The sequence below is a fragment of the Pan paniscus genome, chromosome 20 (genome assembly GCF_029289425.2).
Source record: "Pan paniscus chromosome 20, NHGRI_mPanPan1-v2.0_pri, whole genome shotgun sequence".
NCBI classification, from domain to species: domain Eukaryota; kingdom Metazoa; phylum Chordata; class Mammalia; order Primates; family Hominidae; genus Pan; species Pan paniscus.
Window position 1 is genome coordinate 8,213,316 of NC_073269.2, and position 14,775 is coordinate 8,228,090.

A 14,775-nucleotide genomic window follows, 5' to 3' on the forward strand; every position below is an offset into this window, starting at 1 on the left:
ACAGGTGCAAGGCTCACATTTCCTATATGGAGCCAATACTCTGTGCTCCAGCAAAAGGAAGCCCTCAGGCCGAGTGGATCAGCCAGACACAAAAGGCCACACGGTGTGCGACCCCATTTCTATGAACTGTCCAGCACAGGCCAATCCACAGAGACAGGGCGGGCACGCGTGGGTGCACAAAACAAAAAGAGGAGTTTGCTTAATTGGGACAGAGCTTCTGTTTGGGAAGATGAGACAGCTCTGGAGATGGACAGGGGTGTAGTTTGCACGTGTGAACGTGCTTCATGATCCTGAACTGTGCACTTAGACAGGTTAAAATGCTCAGTGTTGTGTGATGTGGATTTTACCACAATAGAGAAGCATTCAAAAAGGAAAGTGAACCCGTAATCCTGGCACTTTGGGAGGCCGAGGTGGGAGGATCGCTTGAGCCCGGGAGTTCAAGACCAGCCTGGCTAACATAGCGAGACCCCGCATTGCTACAAAAAGTTAACAATTAGCTGGGTGTGGTGGTGGGCGCCTGCAGTCCCAGCTACTCGGGAGGCTGAGGCGGGAGGACAGCTTGAGCCCGGGGTCTGAGGGTCAGTGAGCTCTGATCGCGCCATTGCCCTCCAGCCTGGGTAACAGAGTGAGATCTGTTTCTTAAAAAACAAAACAAACAAAAAAACAACAACAAACAACAGCTGCCAGAGCAGGAAAGGACTTTGAAAAAAGGTAACTCCCGCTCAGATGAGGTATCTCCATGGCAATTACTTAGACAACGTGGGGACTTTCTCACTTCCTAAGAATCACAGGGGTTGGGAGCTGATTCACACGGGCACTCAGTGACATGAACTACTCTGATTACTCAATTACTCCCCAAGGCAGAGAAGTCCGTCAGAATCACGCTCAGCTTTTCCTTTTGCCAATGAGGAAACTGAGGTTTACAGAGACTGTCAGTCCCTTGTGAACTATTTTTAGATGCGACTTCAATAGCAAAAGGGAATGCTAAGGCATTAGAACAGCACGGATCACCCGCTGCAAACCAGCCTCGTTCAGTGCCGAGAAGCTCCAGCTCTGAGACCTGGGGAACTTCCTACTCCTGGGGCTGGAAAGCTGCGGCGGGCCACCGACGGCTCCAGGCCCATCAGAGCTGGGGGTTCCTGCAGGGTCTCGTCCCGAGGAGCTGACCTCTGTCCTGGCTGAGAGCCGGGCCCTGGGGAAGGGGATCTCCAATGACCTGCGCTTGTCACCCTCTTCCTCTCGGTGGCCCCGGTCCTCCTCGGCCAGCGCGTCGGACACCAGCTTGAGGGCCCGCTCTGCGTGGGACACGGCCCTCTGCACGGTCAGGAGCTCCTGCTCCGTGGGGTAGATGGTGGCATGCTTGCACATGACGTGCCGGTCGTCGCTGGACGCCGGCCGCCGCCCGGGCTGTGGGGAGAGGCCGCATGTGTCAAGGGTGGTCTATGGGGTCCCTTGGGGAGTGCTGGGCAGGCGGGCAGGTGGGGGCAGGTGGCTGTGGCCAGCCGGGTTATGAGGCGGCAGCGTGGCCAGGTGAGAACCCAGCGCACACAGAGAGCCCCGGGGTGGGGAACAGGGAGGTACCTCGGGCTGCCCCTGATGGCTGCAGGAAGCTCGGGTCTGAGTGAAGGAATGGGGGGAAACTCCGCCACCTCTGGCCATATTCTTAAATTTCCAGACCAGAGGCTTTTGAGTCAGCCTGGGAACCCCTTTCTCACAGCAAGGTGCAAATCCGAGGTTCCCATTGAGGCCGGGCACGGTGGCTCACGCCTGTAATCCCAGCACTTAGGGAGGCCGAGGCGGGTGGCTCACCTGAGGTCAGGAGTTCCAGGCCAGCCTGGCCAACATGGTGAAACCCTGCCTCTACTAAAAACACAAGAGAGCCCGGCGTGGTGGCGGGCGCCCATAGTCCTGGCTACTCAGGAGGCTGAGGCATGAGAATCGCTTAAACCCGGGAGGCAGAGGTTGCAGTGAGGCCACGATTGCACCGCTACACTCCAGCCTTGGGCGACAGAGTGAGACTCTGTCTCAAAAAAAAAAAAAAAAAAAAAAAAAAGTTCCTGTCGAACCTGGGGGCTCGGGCTGCGGGGACAGGTGCTTCTGAGAAGAGACAGTAGTAGCCGCAGAGGCATGAGGCTCCCCAAGGGAGGCGACCACCCGGGGCTCCAGGAAGCAGAAGGGATCTCTGTGGCCAGTGGTAGGGGCTGGGGTGCTGGGGCTCCCATCTGTGGAGTGGAGGCCTGGGCCGTGGAGCCCCATCCCCTGAGTACTATGTGGGAGTTGGGGGGAGGCCGGGTCCTCCTGAGGAGGTGTCCGCTGCTCCGGGGAATGTGAGGTCGCCCGCGTTTGCACACAGAGGAAACTGTACCTACCTGGAGTGGGGCGCTGGCGGGTGACTCCGGCCTGCCCATGAGCAGAGGCTGGGCCCAGTCGGGCGGCGCGTGGGGCGGCACATCCTGGGGTGGCTCCTCCTCCAGCCGCCTGCGGGACCGAGATGGGACAGAGCATGGTCAGGCCAGCAGTGGCCCTAAGCTGGGGTCAAGTCAGAAACACTGGGGCCTCGTGCTCCCAGCAAGGAAGGCAGGGCCAAAGCTCTTGCTGGGGCTCCACTGCACTGCATGGGTGCCTGCTGTATGCACAGAAGACTGAGGCTGGGAAGGCTGGTGTGGGGGGCAGCCAAAGACACCCCTTAGGCAAATGAGGCCCAGCCCGGGCAGCCACGGCCTTCAGGAGGTCCTGGTTCCCTTCCCAATGCAAACCTGCTGCTGCTGGACACACCAGAGTCAGATGTTACATCAGAAAATGCTCTAGGATGGACACAGGGGACACTGGGGTCAGGGGGACACAGGGGACACTGGGAATGAGGGGACGCTAGGGGATCAGGGGGACACAGGGGACTCCAGGGGTCAGGGACACAGGGACACCGGGGGTCAGGGGGACACAGGGGACACTGGGAATGAGGGGACACTAGGGGATCAGGGGGACACAGGGGACTCCAGGGGTCAAGGGGACTCAGGGGATACCAAGGGTAAGGGGACACAGGGTCATCAGGGGTCAGGAGACACAGGAACACCAGGGGACAGAGGGACACCAGGGGTCAGGGGACACAGGGGACACCAGGGGTCAGGAAGCGCAGAGGCATTGGGGTCAGGGGGTCACAGGGCACACCAGGGATCAGGGGGACACCAGGGGTCAGGAGAACACAGGGGACTCCAGGGGTCAGGGGTCACAAGGCACACCAGAGGTCGGGGACACAGGGGACACAAAGGTCAGGGGACACAGAGGACACCAGGGGTCAGGGACACAGGGGACACAAAGGTCAGGGGACACAGAGGATGCCAGGGGTCAAGGGGACACCGGGGGTAAGGGGTCACAGAGGACACCAGGGGTCAGGATACACAGGGACACCAGGGGTCAGGGGGACCCAGGGGACACTGGGGGTCAGGGGGACACAGGGGACACCAGGGGTAAGGGGTCACAGAGGACACGAGGGATCAGGGTACACAGGGACACTAGAGGTCAGGGGACACAGGTGACACCAGGGGTCAGGAGGGACACAGGTCACAAGGCGCCTCTGCAGCCATGTGGTCCAGCGAGTTGGCAGGCAGTGTCCCTGCATCTACGGAGGCCCTGGAGCCCACGTGTCAGGTCTGCATGCCACTGTGCCCTTGCCCGTCTGCTCTGGAACTCTCTCACACTCCCACACCAGGACGTGCCCACTGCCCGGGCACCCGTCTCCCCCCACTGCTTGAGAGCTCACACGGAGGAGCTCCGTAATCTGCAGCAGTGGGCGTCTAGGTTCCACGCTGGACCTGCCCTCCCTCACCAGGCCCCCTTGCCAAGACCCGCAGCCGGGCACCTCCTCTCCGCGTGCCAGCGCCGCAGCTGCTCCAGCCGCTCCTCCGCCAGGTGCCGCTGCTTCCTCATGCGCTCCTCCAGGACCTTCCGAGCCCGGCTGCTGGGCTCCGTGGCAATGGGAAGGTCCGGGTTCACTTTCTTCTGGAAAGGAGAGGCAAGGCTCTGAGAGTAGGGACCTTGCTTTAGACAGGGATGCCAGGAGGATCTTGGGGTGCAGGGAGAGGCCCAGAGACTAGAACTGTTGGGCTGAAAAATCTCCCAAAGCCTTTTTTTTTTTTTTTTTTTTTTTTTTTTCAAGACAGAGTCTTGCTCTTGTCTCCCAGGCTGGAGTGCAATGGTGTGACCTCGGCTCACTGCAACCTCCACCTCCCGGGTTCAAGCGATTCTCCTGCCTCAGCCTCCCGAGTAGCTGGGATTACAGGTGCGCACCACCACACCTGGCTAATTTTTGTATTTTTAGTAAAGATTTCACTATGTTGGCCAGGCTGGTCTCGAACTCCTGACCTCAAATGATCCACCCACCTTGGCCTCCCAAAGTGCTGGGATGATAGACGTGAGCCACCGCGCCCGGCCGAAGATACACTTTTGAGACGTGGACCAAGACGTTGAAAACACAGAAAATCACCCCTCCCTCTTAAGTTCGTCGGATCACACGCGCGGAAGAGGCCCGACCAGAGGCCTCCCAGCGCCCGCCGGGCCCGAGCACAGCCCGGACGGGTGTCGGGGCTCCCCCTGCTGGACGCACCCGGTACTGCAGCCGGTGCCGCCGCCCCCTCACGTGCAGGTCCTTCGCGTTAAGGTCGTTGAAACTGCACTCGCACAGCTTGCAGTGGAAGCGAAGCACTCGCCCTTCGTCGCTGAACACCTGAGACACAGAACAGCCGCACGCGCACCAGGCACGAGGCGGGGTGGGATGTGAGATGCTACCGCTGCCAGGTCGTGGCGGAGCCTTCCTCCTTGCTGGTCATTTTATTTATGTATGTCTTTTTAGAGACAGGGTCTTGCTGTGTCACCCAGGCTGGAGTGGAGTACAGTGGCTCGGTCTTGGCTCACTGCAGCCTCACACTCCTGGGCTCAAGCGATCCTCCCACCTCAGCCTCCCGAGTAGCTGGGACCACAGGCACGTGCCACCATGGGAGGCTGGAGGATTGCTTGAGCCCAAGAGTTCAAGACCAGCCTGGTCAACATAGCGAGACCCCCATCTCTACAAAAAAAATAAAAAATACAAAAATTAGCTGGGAGTGGTGGCTCATGCCTGTAGTCCCAGCTACTTGGGAGACTGAGGTGGGAGGATTGATTGAGCCCAGAAGTTTGAGGTTGCAGTGAGCCATGATGGCACCACTACACTCCAGCCTCGGTGACACAGCAAGACCCTGTCTCTTAAAAGAATCCCAGGCCTACAGGCAAGGCAGAGGAAACCCAGCCCTGCCTCTTTGGCACGCGCAAGGCCAACCGGGGTCTGAACTGCCGCTGGCCTGGGAGCTGGCAGACCTGGCCCAGGAGCTCGGCTCCACTGCTCACCAGCCTGACCTTGGCAGGTCCCAGGGTCCCCCAGGCCCAGGAAAGGGGCTGGATGGAAGGGCCGCCAACCTCCCGGGGAGCTTTCTACTGCCCAGATCCCTTCCACCTTCCAGACAGACGCCTCCGCAGGGCCCCCTGTTGGGAATGCCTAGGCCTGTCTCTGGCCCTCATGGGGCCATATTCATTTCCTGCTGATACCAAAATCTGGCACCCAAAGTGTCAAGCGGGTCTGCACGGGGTTTTGGTCCATGGAGGTCTGGCCTGTGCAGCTCAGGAACGGGGATGGGTCTGTAAATCTCGCTGGGAGAAGCCGGGTGAGGTCTCGAAGCCTGATCCATGGGAAGGTCCTTCCCTGACCAGGGCACCAGGACTTGACAGCCTCGACTTACCTCCTCCACATATTCCGGGCCCACCGGCTGCACATCAGAGCAGCCCGCAGGAGCTTCCTCTGAGCCTCCTTGGGTAGGTGCTCTGGGACCCTCTAATTTAGGTCGGGCTGGTTTCCCCCACTGGGGTCTGCAGCCTGCTGCCTGTGGCTCAGGAGGCCCTGAGGGGAAAAACCATGTCACTTATACCCTGTTCCAGGAGAAAGCACTGCGGCTGCAGACCCGCCAGGCGGCATGGGGTGGAGAGCCACCCAGACCGCAGGCTGTGCCATCCCCCTCCCTCCTGTGATGTCAGGGGGAATGGCCCCGGGCAGCAACCTCGCTCTCCCTTTCATGCCTGCGTGTGACCCAGCCAAGAAACCGAGGCCAATTTCAATCCATCCGGGGAGAAGCCCTGGTTTTAGGCCCTCGCTTGAGGAACCCACTGACAGCACAAAATCCACAGTTAATAGACCATGAAGTATCAGGCGGACCAAGGCTCCCACTTAACCTACCCCCGTTAGGCGAAATGATGGAGCCTCGGGGGAGACAAATATCTTTGTTATAAGAATGACTTGATGGTTTGATCTTCAAAATCATGTTGCTATTCAAGAATCAACGCTGCTGAGGCTAAAAATAGAATGTGGCTCCCTCGACCCCTGCCCACGCACAGCACGGTGGTCCACGGCAGAGACTCTTAGACAGACCCGGGTTCCAATTCCACCTCCACCGTTTACGGCTTTTCCATCTACACATTGGGACTGGTGACAACATTGACTTAAATGAGTAGTTGTGGGCTGGGCACAGTGGCTCATGCCTGTAAACCCAGTGCTGTGGGAGGCCGAGGTGGGAGGATCGCTTAAGCCTAGGAGTTTCCGACCAGCCCGAGCAACATAGCAGAACCCCACCTCTACAAAAAAAAAAAAAATACAAAAAGTAGTGGGACGTGGTGGTGCACACCTGTAGTCCCAGTCACTCAGGAGGCTGAGCTGGGAGGATCGCTTGAGCCCAGGAGGTGGAGGCTGCAGTGAGCTATGATTGCACCTCTGCACTCCAGCCCGGGTGACACAGTGAGACTCTGTCTCAAAAACAAAACAAAACAAAACAAACCACGAAAAAAGAATTGTCGTGGAGGTAAAGTGAAGCAATGCACACAAAGCAGTGAGCAGACGCCTGGCATGTAATCCTAGTTAACGCGGGTCAGCTCTGACAGCTGGGGCTTTGCACGCAGGGAAGGTAGGGTCACAGGCAGAGGGGCGTGAGGATTCCACCTTCATTTCCTGGTACCCACATAACTCTGATTCTGAGCCCAATTTGTTCACCGTGAGCACCAGGGCGTGCAGGGGAGCACAGTGGAGGTGGCAGCCCAGGGAACCCTGTAGGTGCAGGGTGAGGGCTTCCAGAGAACCCCAGCACCCGGCACCAGGCCAGATTCTACCGGAAGAGGCCGGGCGCAGTGGCTCACGCCTGTGATCCCAGCACTTTGGAATGCCGAGGCTGGTGGATCACTTGAGGTTAGGAGTTCGAGACCAGCCTGGCCAACATGGTGAAACCCTGTCTCTACGAAAAATACAAAAATTAGCCGGCCGTGGTGGTGCATGCCTATAGTCCCAGCTACTCAGGAGGCTGAGGCAGGAGAATCGCTTGAACCCAGGAGGCAGAGGTTGCAGTGAGCTGAGATCGCACCACTGCACTCCAGCCTGGAGGACAGAGCGAGGCTCCATCTCAAACCAAAACAAAACAAAAAAACTCTACAGGAAGAAATGGCATTACCATTTTATTGGTTCTGCCAGCACTCTCTGGAAATGGTCTCAAAGGGTCTCCAAGGTTCAGGGCGGTGTGGGCCAGTGGGAGGCCATCTTGCTCTGCAGGAATAAGGGAGAGACGGCACCAGCCAGCCCCTCACCACCCCCCGGGGAAGACATGACGAAAATCGACTGGATGGTAGATTTTCTCACGAAACTTTCACTAGGCGGCCAGGGCTCTGGTGGGTACATGAACACGCATGCAGACACACGTACCCTCGCATAAGGCCTTCGAGGCCACGGGTCTCTTGGCCAGCGCTGACCTGCTCGAGGCACACACGCTGGGGCCAGTGGGGGACGTGGGCTTGGCCTCCGCCCCAGGGGGGCTCTCCGTGGGCCGTGCAGGCTCGAGGGTGGGAATGGGCTTCCCCAGTTTGGCGTGCAGCTTGAAGACCTGCAACAGACAGAGCCGGGCTCCCGTGTGAGGGCCGCTCCCAGCCTGATGGCCTTTTTCAAGAGGCAGGAAGGGCCTCCACGGGCGTGCAGCATGAGTGTGGGCTGGCCGGTCCCAGGGACCCCCCTCTCTTCTCTCCTCCTGCTCTCTGGATAACACCCGCTCCAGAAGGCCCTTCCCAGGTGGCCTCCTGCCTTGCACACGTGCTTGTGACTTCTCTAGCACGGTGACACTCCTCTAGTGTGTGAGCACGTGGCTCACCGGCTCACATGGACGCTCTTCCTCCTCCTCCACCACGTGGGCTGCCAGGTGGGGCCGTTTCTCAGCCTCCCAAGCCCCAGCCTAGTGCCCCCTGACTGCCCGGGACTCAGCGCGTGTGGATGGATGGTGGGTGTGCACGTGTCCCTGGACGGACACCCACGTTCTGCACGCACGTGTGCACATGGTCACGTCCGTAGTCTGGCCGTGCTCCATTCTCAGCACCTCTAGGTACAAGGTGCTTCTGGCAAAGGTTCCGTGTGCACAGGGCCGCTGTGTGTGTGCTGGGGACCATCTCAGACACACTTGCCAGGTCTGTCTGACACACGCTGCACAAGACCTGCCCTGTACCCCCCAACCCCACAACGGGCAGCAGGGCCTGCCTGACCCCCAGACCGAGCCCCAGCCTGTGGGGGTGATACCTGCAGCTCTGCCCCACCGGCCCCTAGCTCTCCGGTCCCCAGGCCGGTGAGTCTCCTTCCCCCATTTCTCTGCCCCGCTCCTTCCCTCCTCCGTGCCTCCCTGCTCATTCCTCTTTCCCCTGTGGGTTCACACGGGCCCTCAGCAAGCTGTCCTGAGCGGAGCCAGGGAATGAGGCCCTGGATGAGCCTCCAGGCAGCTGGGGGAGAGAAGCCAGGTCCTCAGCCAGGCCTCCCAGGGTGGCTCAGCCTGACAGCCCGGGCTACAGCACAAGCCAGCTGTCCCCTCCCTGCTCTCGGGTGGGGACTCCATCCCCTCCCCGCCGAACATGACGAAACCCAGGCCTCTTTTTTTTTTTCTTTTGGCGACAGAGCCTTGCTGTGTCGCCCAGGCTGGAGTGCGGTGGCGAGATCTCAGCTCACTGCAACCTCCACCTACCGGGTTCAAGCAATTTCTCCTGCCTCAGCCTCCTGAGTAGCTGAGATTACAGGCACGCACCCGCCACGCCCGGCTAATTTTTGTATTTTTTAGTAGAGACGGGGTTTCACCATGTTGGCCAGGCTGGTCTCAGGCTCCCAACCTCACGCGATCCACTCGCCTCGGCCTCCCAAAGTGCCAGGATTACAGACGTGAGGCACCGCGCCCGGCCTGACCCAGGCCTTTCTAAGGCCTCAGGAGAACAGTGATACTACAGCAGGGAGTGCGAAGAGCAAGACCTCAAAGGGAACACAGCGTTGGGTCTCATCACAGGGCAAGCCCTGTCTGTCACCACGCCTGAATGCCAAGCTTTCTTCGAAGTCCGGGTGTGAATGTCTCGGCCACTTCATGTGCAATGAGCAGGAACCCTTTTTAAAAGTGGAAAGGAGTCCCGGCACGGTGGCTCACGCCTGTAATCCCGGCACTTTGGGAGGCTGAGGCGGGCAGATCACTTGAGGTCAGGAGTTCGAGACCAGCCTGGCCAACATGGTGAAACCCCGTCTCTACTGAAAACACAAAAATTAGCCAGGTGCGGTGGCAGATGCCTGTGATCCCAGCTACTTGGGAGGCTGAGGCATGAGAATTGCTTGAACCCAGGAGGCAGAGGTTGCAGTGAGCCGAGATTGTGCCCCTGCATCCCAGCCTGGGGAACAGGACGAGACTTTGTCTCCATTAAAAAAAATAATAAAATGAAAACTAAAATAAAATAACTGGAAAGGAGTTTGGATCCTTGAAGATGAGGACGCATGGGCCTGGGCGGCCGGCCCTTGGGCACGTTCCACTTGGGGAGGCTTCTCCCGGCTCCCTCTGATCTCCCCAGGTACCTCTGTGGGTCCCAAGTGCTGACCTGGGGGCCTCCTCCCCAGGGGTGGCAGAGCCTGGGCCGGGTGGGGCCGTACCTTCTGGTGCTTGGATCCCCGGATGTGGGCCGCATAGGCGTCCGCCCCGGTGCAGGACACGGCGCACAGGTCGCAATGCAGCTGCGCCTGCACCCCGCGCGGGCTCCCGTTGGGCTGCACGCCTGTCTTCTGGGCCGCCTCCTTCTTTCTGTGCTTCTGCCCTCCCAGATGTTCCCGGTAGGTCTGTGGCAAGGGGTGAGAGGCAGCCTGGGCGGGGGTTTGCACACTGGCCACTGTCCCCTCCCCTGCAGGCCCCCGGCTTAGTGCGAGGGAACTCGGTGGTAACAGAGGCCCGCTGTCCCCAACCCTCCATTCCCTGGTGCCATGGAGGTTCCAGTGTCCCTTTATTTTTCTTATTTTTATTTTTTGAGATGGAGTCTCACTCTGTTGCCCAGGCTGGAGTGCAGTGGCACGATCTCAGCTCACTGCAACCTCTGCCTCCTGGGTTCAAGTGATTCTCCGGCCTCAGCCTCCTAAGTACCTGGGACTACAGGCGGGTGCCACCACACCTGGCTAATTTTTGTATTTTTAGTAGAGACGGGGTTTCACTCTGTTGGCCAAGCTGGTCTCGAACTCCTGACCTCAAGTATCTACCTGCTTTGGCCTCCCAAAGTGCTGGGATGACAGGAGCGCACCACCGCGCCCAGCCTATCTTCTTACTATAGACGTCTCAATTTTTCTTTTTTTTTTCGAGACAGGGTCTCACTCTGTCACCCAGGCTGGAGTGCAGTGGCGTGATCTCAGCTCACTGCAACCTCCACCTCCTGGGTTCAAGCGATTCTCCCGCCTCAGCCTCCCAAGTAACTGGGACTACAGGTGCACACCACCACGCGTAGCTAATTCAAGTGTCCCTTTATGAAGCCCACGTAACAAACCCACAAGCTCAGACTGCTAGACATAAGGTTTCTTCCTTCTTCTGGAATTCAAGGAGTTTCTTTGGAAAGCATGCTCCATGCATCACACGTTCCTTTTGGGGACTGCTGTATACAGAAAATTCTGACTTCAGAATTCAACGTCAGAAACCAAGCAAGGGCACCTGCTGCCCGAAGGATAGTCACGTACACTTCCGTCTTAGGAAACTGCTAATAGACACAGGGGCTCCACCCGGGGGAAGCCACCGTGAGTCACAGGCCTACGCATCCGGTACTACTGGGCCCAAAATATCTGATTGCGTCTGGGGAAGCGACAGCCAAGCCCTTAGGCAGAATCCTGGGTGTGCTGCTTGAAATCCTGAAATGAAGTCGGCCACAGACAAGACGTGGCAGGTGGGCCACGAAACCAACACGCCCTGACAATGCCAAGAATAAACATTCTGCAGACAGAAAAATGCCCCTGATAATACTGGGGCACAGTGGGCACTGCCCCGTCACCTGCAGGCCACCGGCTTGGCACACAGGAACTCAGAGACATTGTCTGGTTTTAGGGAAGAAAAATAGGACGTGGGAGAGGCATACATTTTACTGTATGCATGCTCTCTGGAACTTAGGAATCTTTTTTATTTTTATTTTTTAAGACGGAGTCTCGCTCTGTTGCCCAGGCTGGAGTGCAGTGGCACGATCTCAGCTCACTGCAGCCTCCGCCTCCCAGGTTCACGCCATTCTCCTGCCTCAGCCTCCCAAGTAGCTGGGACTACAGGCGTCTGCCACCACGCCTGGCTAATTTTTGTATTTTTAGTAGAGACGGGGGTTTCACCATGTTGGCCAGGCTGGTGTTGAACTCCTGACCTCAGGCGATCCTCCCACCTCAGCCTCCCAAAGTGCTGGGATTAGAGGCGTGAGCTACCACGCCCGGCCTGGAATTTAGCAGTCTTGAACCTCATAAATATATTACCTAAGCAATAGAATAAATACGCATCCCTGTGCACACATACTAACTTAGAAAGAGAGACTGCCTGTGGAATAGAGAAGACTCTGGAAGGATACACACCAAGATGCTACCACTAAATCATTTCAGGGTGGAGGGATTATGGGGGACTATAGGTAGGTTTTTGTGTGTGTGTGTGTGTGTTTTGTTGTTGTTGTTTTTTGGGGGGTTTTGTTTGTTTTTTTGTGGACAAAGGGTCTCGCCCTGTCGCCCAGGCTGGGGTGCAGTAGTGTGATCATAGCTCACTGCAGCCTTGGACTCCTGGGCTCAAACGATCCTCCCACCTCAGCCTTCAAAGTGGCCAGGACTGTAAGTGTGTACCACCATGCCCAGCTAATTTTTAAATTTTTTTTAGAGACAGGGTTTCACCCATGTTGCCCAGGCTGGTCTCGAACTCCTGGGCTCAAGCGATCTACCGGCTTCAGCCTCCCAAGGCGCTGGGATTACAGGCATGAGCCACCGCGCCCGGCCAATAGGCTGTCTTTGTGCACTTTTGGCGTATACTGTAGTAATTAGCCACGTGGGCTTCAACACATCTTGGTTTGATTTCTGCCTGGGTCACTAAAACTGACTCTGAGTTCCTCAAAGTACTGACCCTTTCTGAGCCTCTGGGATTTTATCTGCCACACAGCGATGGTAGCCACAAGGCAGATATAAGGATTAAATAACCCACACGGGCCTGGCGCAGGGACTCAGCTTGTCATCCTGGCACTATGGGAGGCTGAGGCAGAAGAATTCCTTGAGCTTAGGAGTTCGAGACCAGCCTGGGCAACATAGTGAGACCCTGTATCTACAAAAAAAAATTTTTTTTAAATAGCCAGGCATGGTGGTGTGCACCTGTAATCCCAGCTACTCAGGAGGCTGAGGTAGGAGGATCGCTTGGGCCCAGGAGTTCGAGACTGGACCTGGGCGACATAGTGAGACCCCATCTCTATTGAAAATTTAAAAAATTAGCTGGGCATGGTGGTTCGTACCTGTCTCAGCTACTTGGAAGGCTGAGGGGAGGATCACTTGAACCCAGGAGGTGGAGGCTATAGCGAGCTGTGATTGTACCACTGCACCCTAGCCTGAGCAACAGAGCGAGACTTTGTCTCCAAAAGAAACTCAAACTTCTATGCGAGCACTCTGCAAAGAAGGCCAGGGTCTCTCCCAGCATGAGACGCAGTGGAGAGCTGCTGGGGGAAAGAGTCTGAGACAGGGAAAGGGTGATCTGGGGCGGGAGGGGTCCTGAGCAGGGACCGGCCCCCCATCCCCAGCTGGGTCAGGGGTCCTGATAACGGTGTCCTGAGCCTTCTCACACCTCTCCAGAGTCTGCGATTGCAGACTCCGTGTCTCTCCGCGGTCCAGAGCTTCCTTTCAGAGTATTAAAAACAAAAGAAGATCAGGGTGTGTGTTTTGCAAAGACAGAGCTCTAGGGTCTAATTATCTTTCCAGGAATTGAGCCCACGATCTCAGCTGGGTGATTTGCAAGCTTTAAAATCTCAAGCTCGTGTGTTTGGTAAAGATTCTTTCACGTATGTCCCAAACAAGCACTGCCAAGCACAAGCACACATGCACACACACACACGGGCGCATGCACACACACATGCAGGCATACATGCGCACACATACACACACGCACACACGTTTGCACACACATGCACACACGTACACACACTTGCACACACACAAGCGCTTGCACACAGGCACACATGCGCACACATACGTGCAAGCGCACATACATGCACACTCACGTTTGCACACGCATATGCACACATATACACATGCATAAACACACGCACACATACACACTCACACTTGCACACACGCGCGCTTGCACACACAGGCCATGCATACAACATGCAAGTTTAACACCAGACCTTCTTTCAGCAGGCAGCGACCCTGACCACCCCACCGGCGCCCACATTCGGGTTCAGACGTTGGGGACAGAGAGGTCCCTGGGGCCTGCCCATGGCAGGAGGGCGACTGACCTGGGGGCCGGCGCAGCTGATCTTGCAGATGTCGCAGTAGTGAAGCTGGAGCTGCCTGGGCCCGGCCTTGGGTCTCGGCAGCTTGCTGGGAAGCGGTGGCTTCGAGTCGGCCCTGGGGCTGCTTCCTGAGCCTGCAGGCGCGGGCGGCGGGGGCAGCTGCTGCGGGGGTCCCGGGGGAGGCGGGGGCTGCGCTGGAGGATAGAAAGGGCTGGCGGCGGAGTACACCGACGCGTCATAGTTCGGGTAGCTTGGTGCTAAGCAGCAGAGAAAACAATGAGTCGGGGGGAGATGCTGATTCCACTAAGTTGAAGTGGGGACCGACGGGCAGACCACCTGGGCAAGGAACGCTGGTCTTACCCGTGTAGGCGGTGCAGGTGGGATTGTAGGAGGGCGGGGGGTAGGAGGTCACGATGGAAGCTGAGGACTCGGGCTGGACGCCTGTCGCCGTGGGGTAGGTGTATCCCGAGGACAAGGTGCTCGCTGGCTGTCCGGACTCCACTATGGGCGCCTGCTGTGGGGGCTGAGCGTGGCTGTGACTGCCATGGGGGCTGGGCTGCCCGCAGGCCTCTTGGGTCCCTAGGGGACAGGCACAGGCCCTCTGCAGAGCCAACCCCCACCCCACTGTCCCTCACCTGCAGATGGGCCCTGGACTCAACTGGCTGGAACACGCTAGATGCTTAAGCCAGGACCAGAGGCCAGAGCCTTGGGCCAGGTGCTGGCAGCGACTCGCAGGTGACCTTGTGCCCACCTCTCCTTTCCAGAGCCCGGCTTCTCTCTCCTGCCATGGGGGAGGAGGGCTGTGGGTGCCCTAGACAAGCTCCTCTGCATCTCCAGCTCCATCACCCACAGAGCTCACCTCCTGCCACCCCGGGAAAGCTTCCTTGGAAAAAATGTTAGCTGCATTTTCAGTCCTCACTTTCCTTCATTCATAGGCCCACACCTGGCAGA

At 57.9% G+C, this 14,775-nt stretch overlaps 1 protein-coding gene across 18 annotated transcripts in view; it reads right to left on the bottom strand.

Moving 5' to 3' along the window:
• ZFR2 (zinc finger RNA binding protein 2) overlaps positions 1 to 14,775 on the bottom strand; it is a 66,586-nt gene that overhangs the window by 13,704 nt on the left and 38,107 nt on the right. For 17 of the 18 annotated variants that reach the window (XR_004668076.2, XR_004668075.2, XR_008622105.2 and 14 more), the window contains exons 4-12: positions 14,185 to 14,403; positions 13,828 to 14,081; positions 9,995 to 10,177; positions 7,763 to 7,940; positions 5,766 to 5,923; positions 4,601 to 4,720; positions 3,857 to 3,996; positions 2,370 to 2,478; positions 1,217 to 1,407 (exon numbers count right to left, since the gene is read on the bottom strand). Coding sequence is in view for 14 of the 18 variants with exons in the window: in XM_034946726.3 (XP_034802617.2) it covers positions 1,217 to 1,407; positions 2,370 to 2,478; positions 3,857 to 3,996; positions 4,601 to 4,720; positions 5,766 to 5,923; positions 7,763 to 7,940; positions 9,995 to 10,177; positions 13,828 to 14,081; positions 14,185 to 14,403 (1,552 nt within the window). In the remaining 4 variants the exon portion in view is untranslated. The remainder of the gene's footprint in view (positions 1 to 1,216; positions 1,408 to 2,369; positions 2,479 to 3,856; positions 3,997 to 4,600; positions 4,721 to 5,765; positions 5,924 to 7,762; positions 7,941 to 9,994; positions 10,178 to 13,827; positions 14,082 to 14,184; positions 14,404 to 14,775) is intronic. The other variant, XM_034946725.3, reaches the window with a different exon arrangement.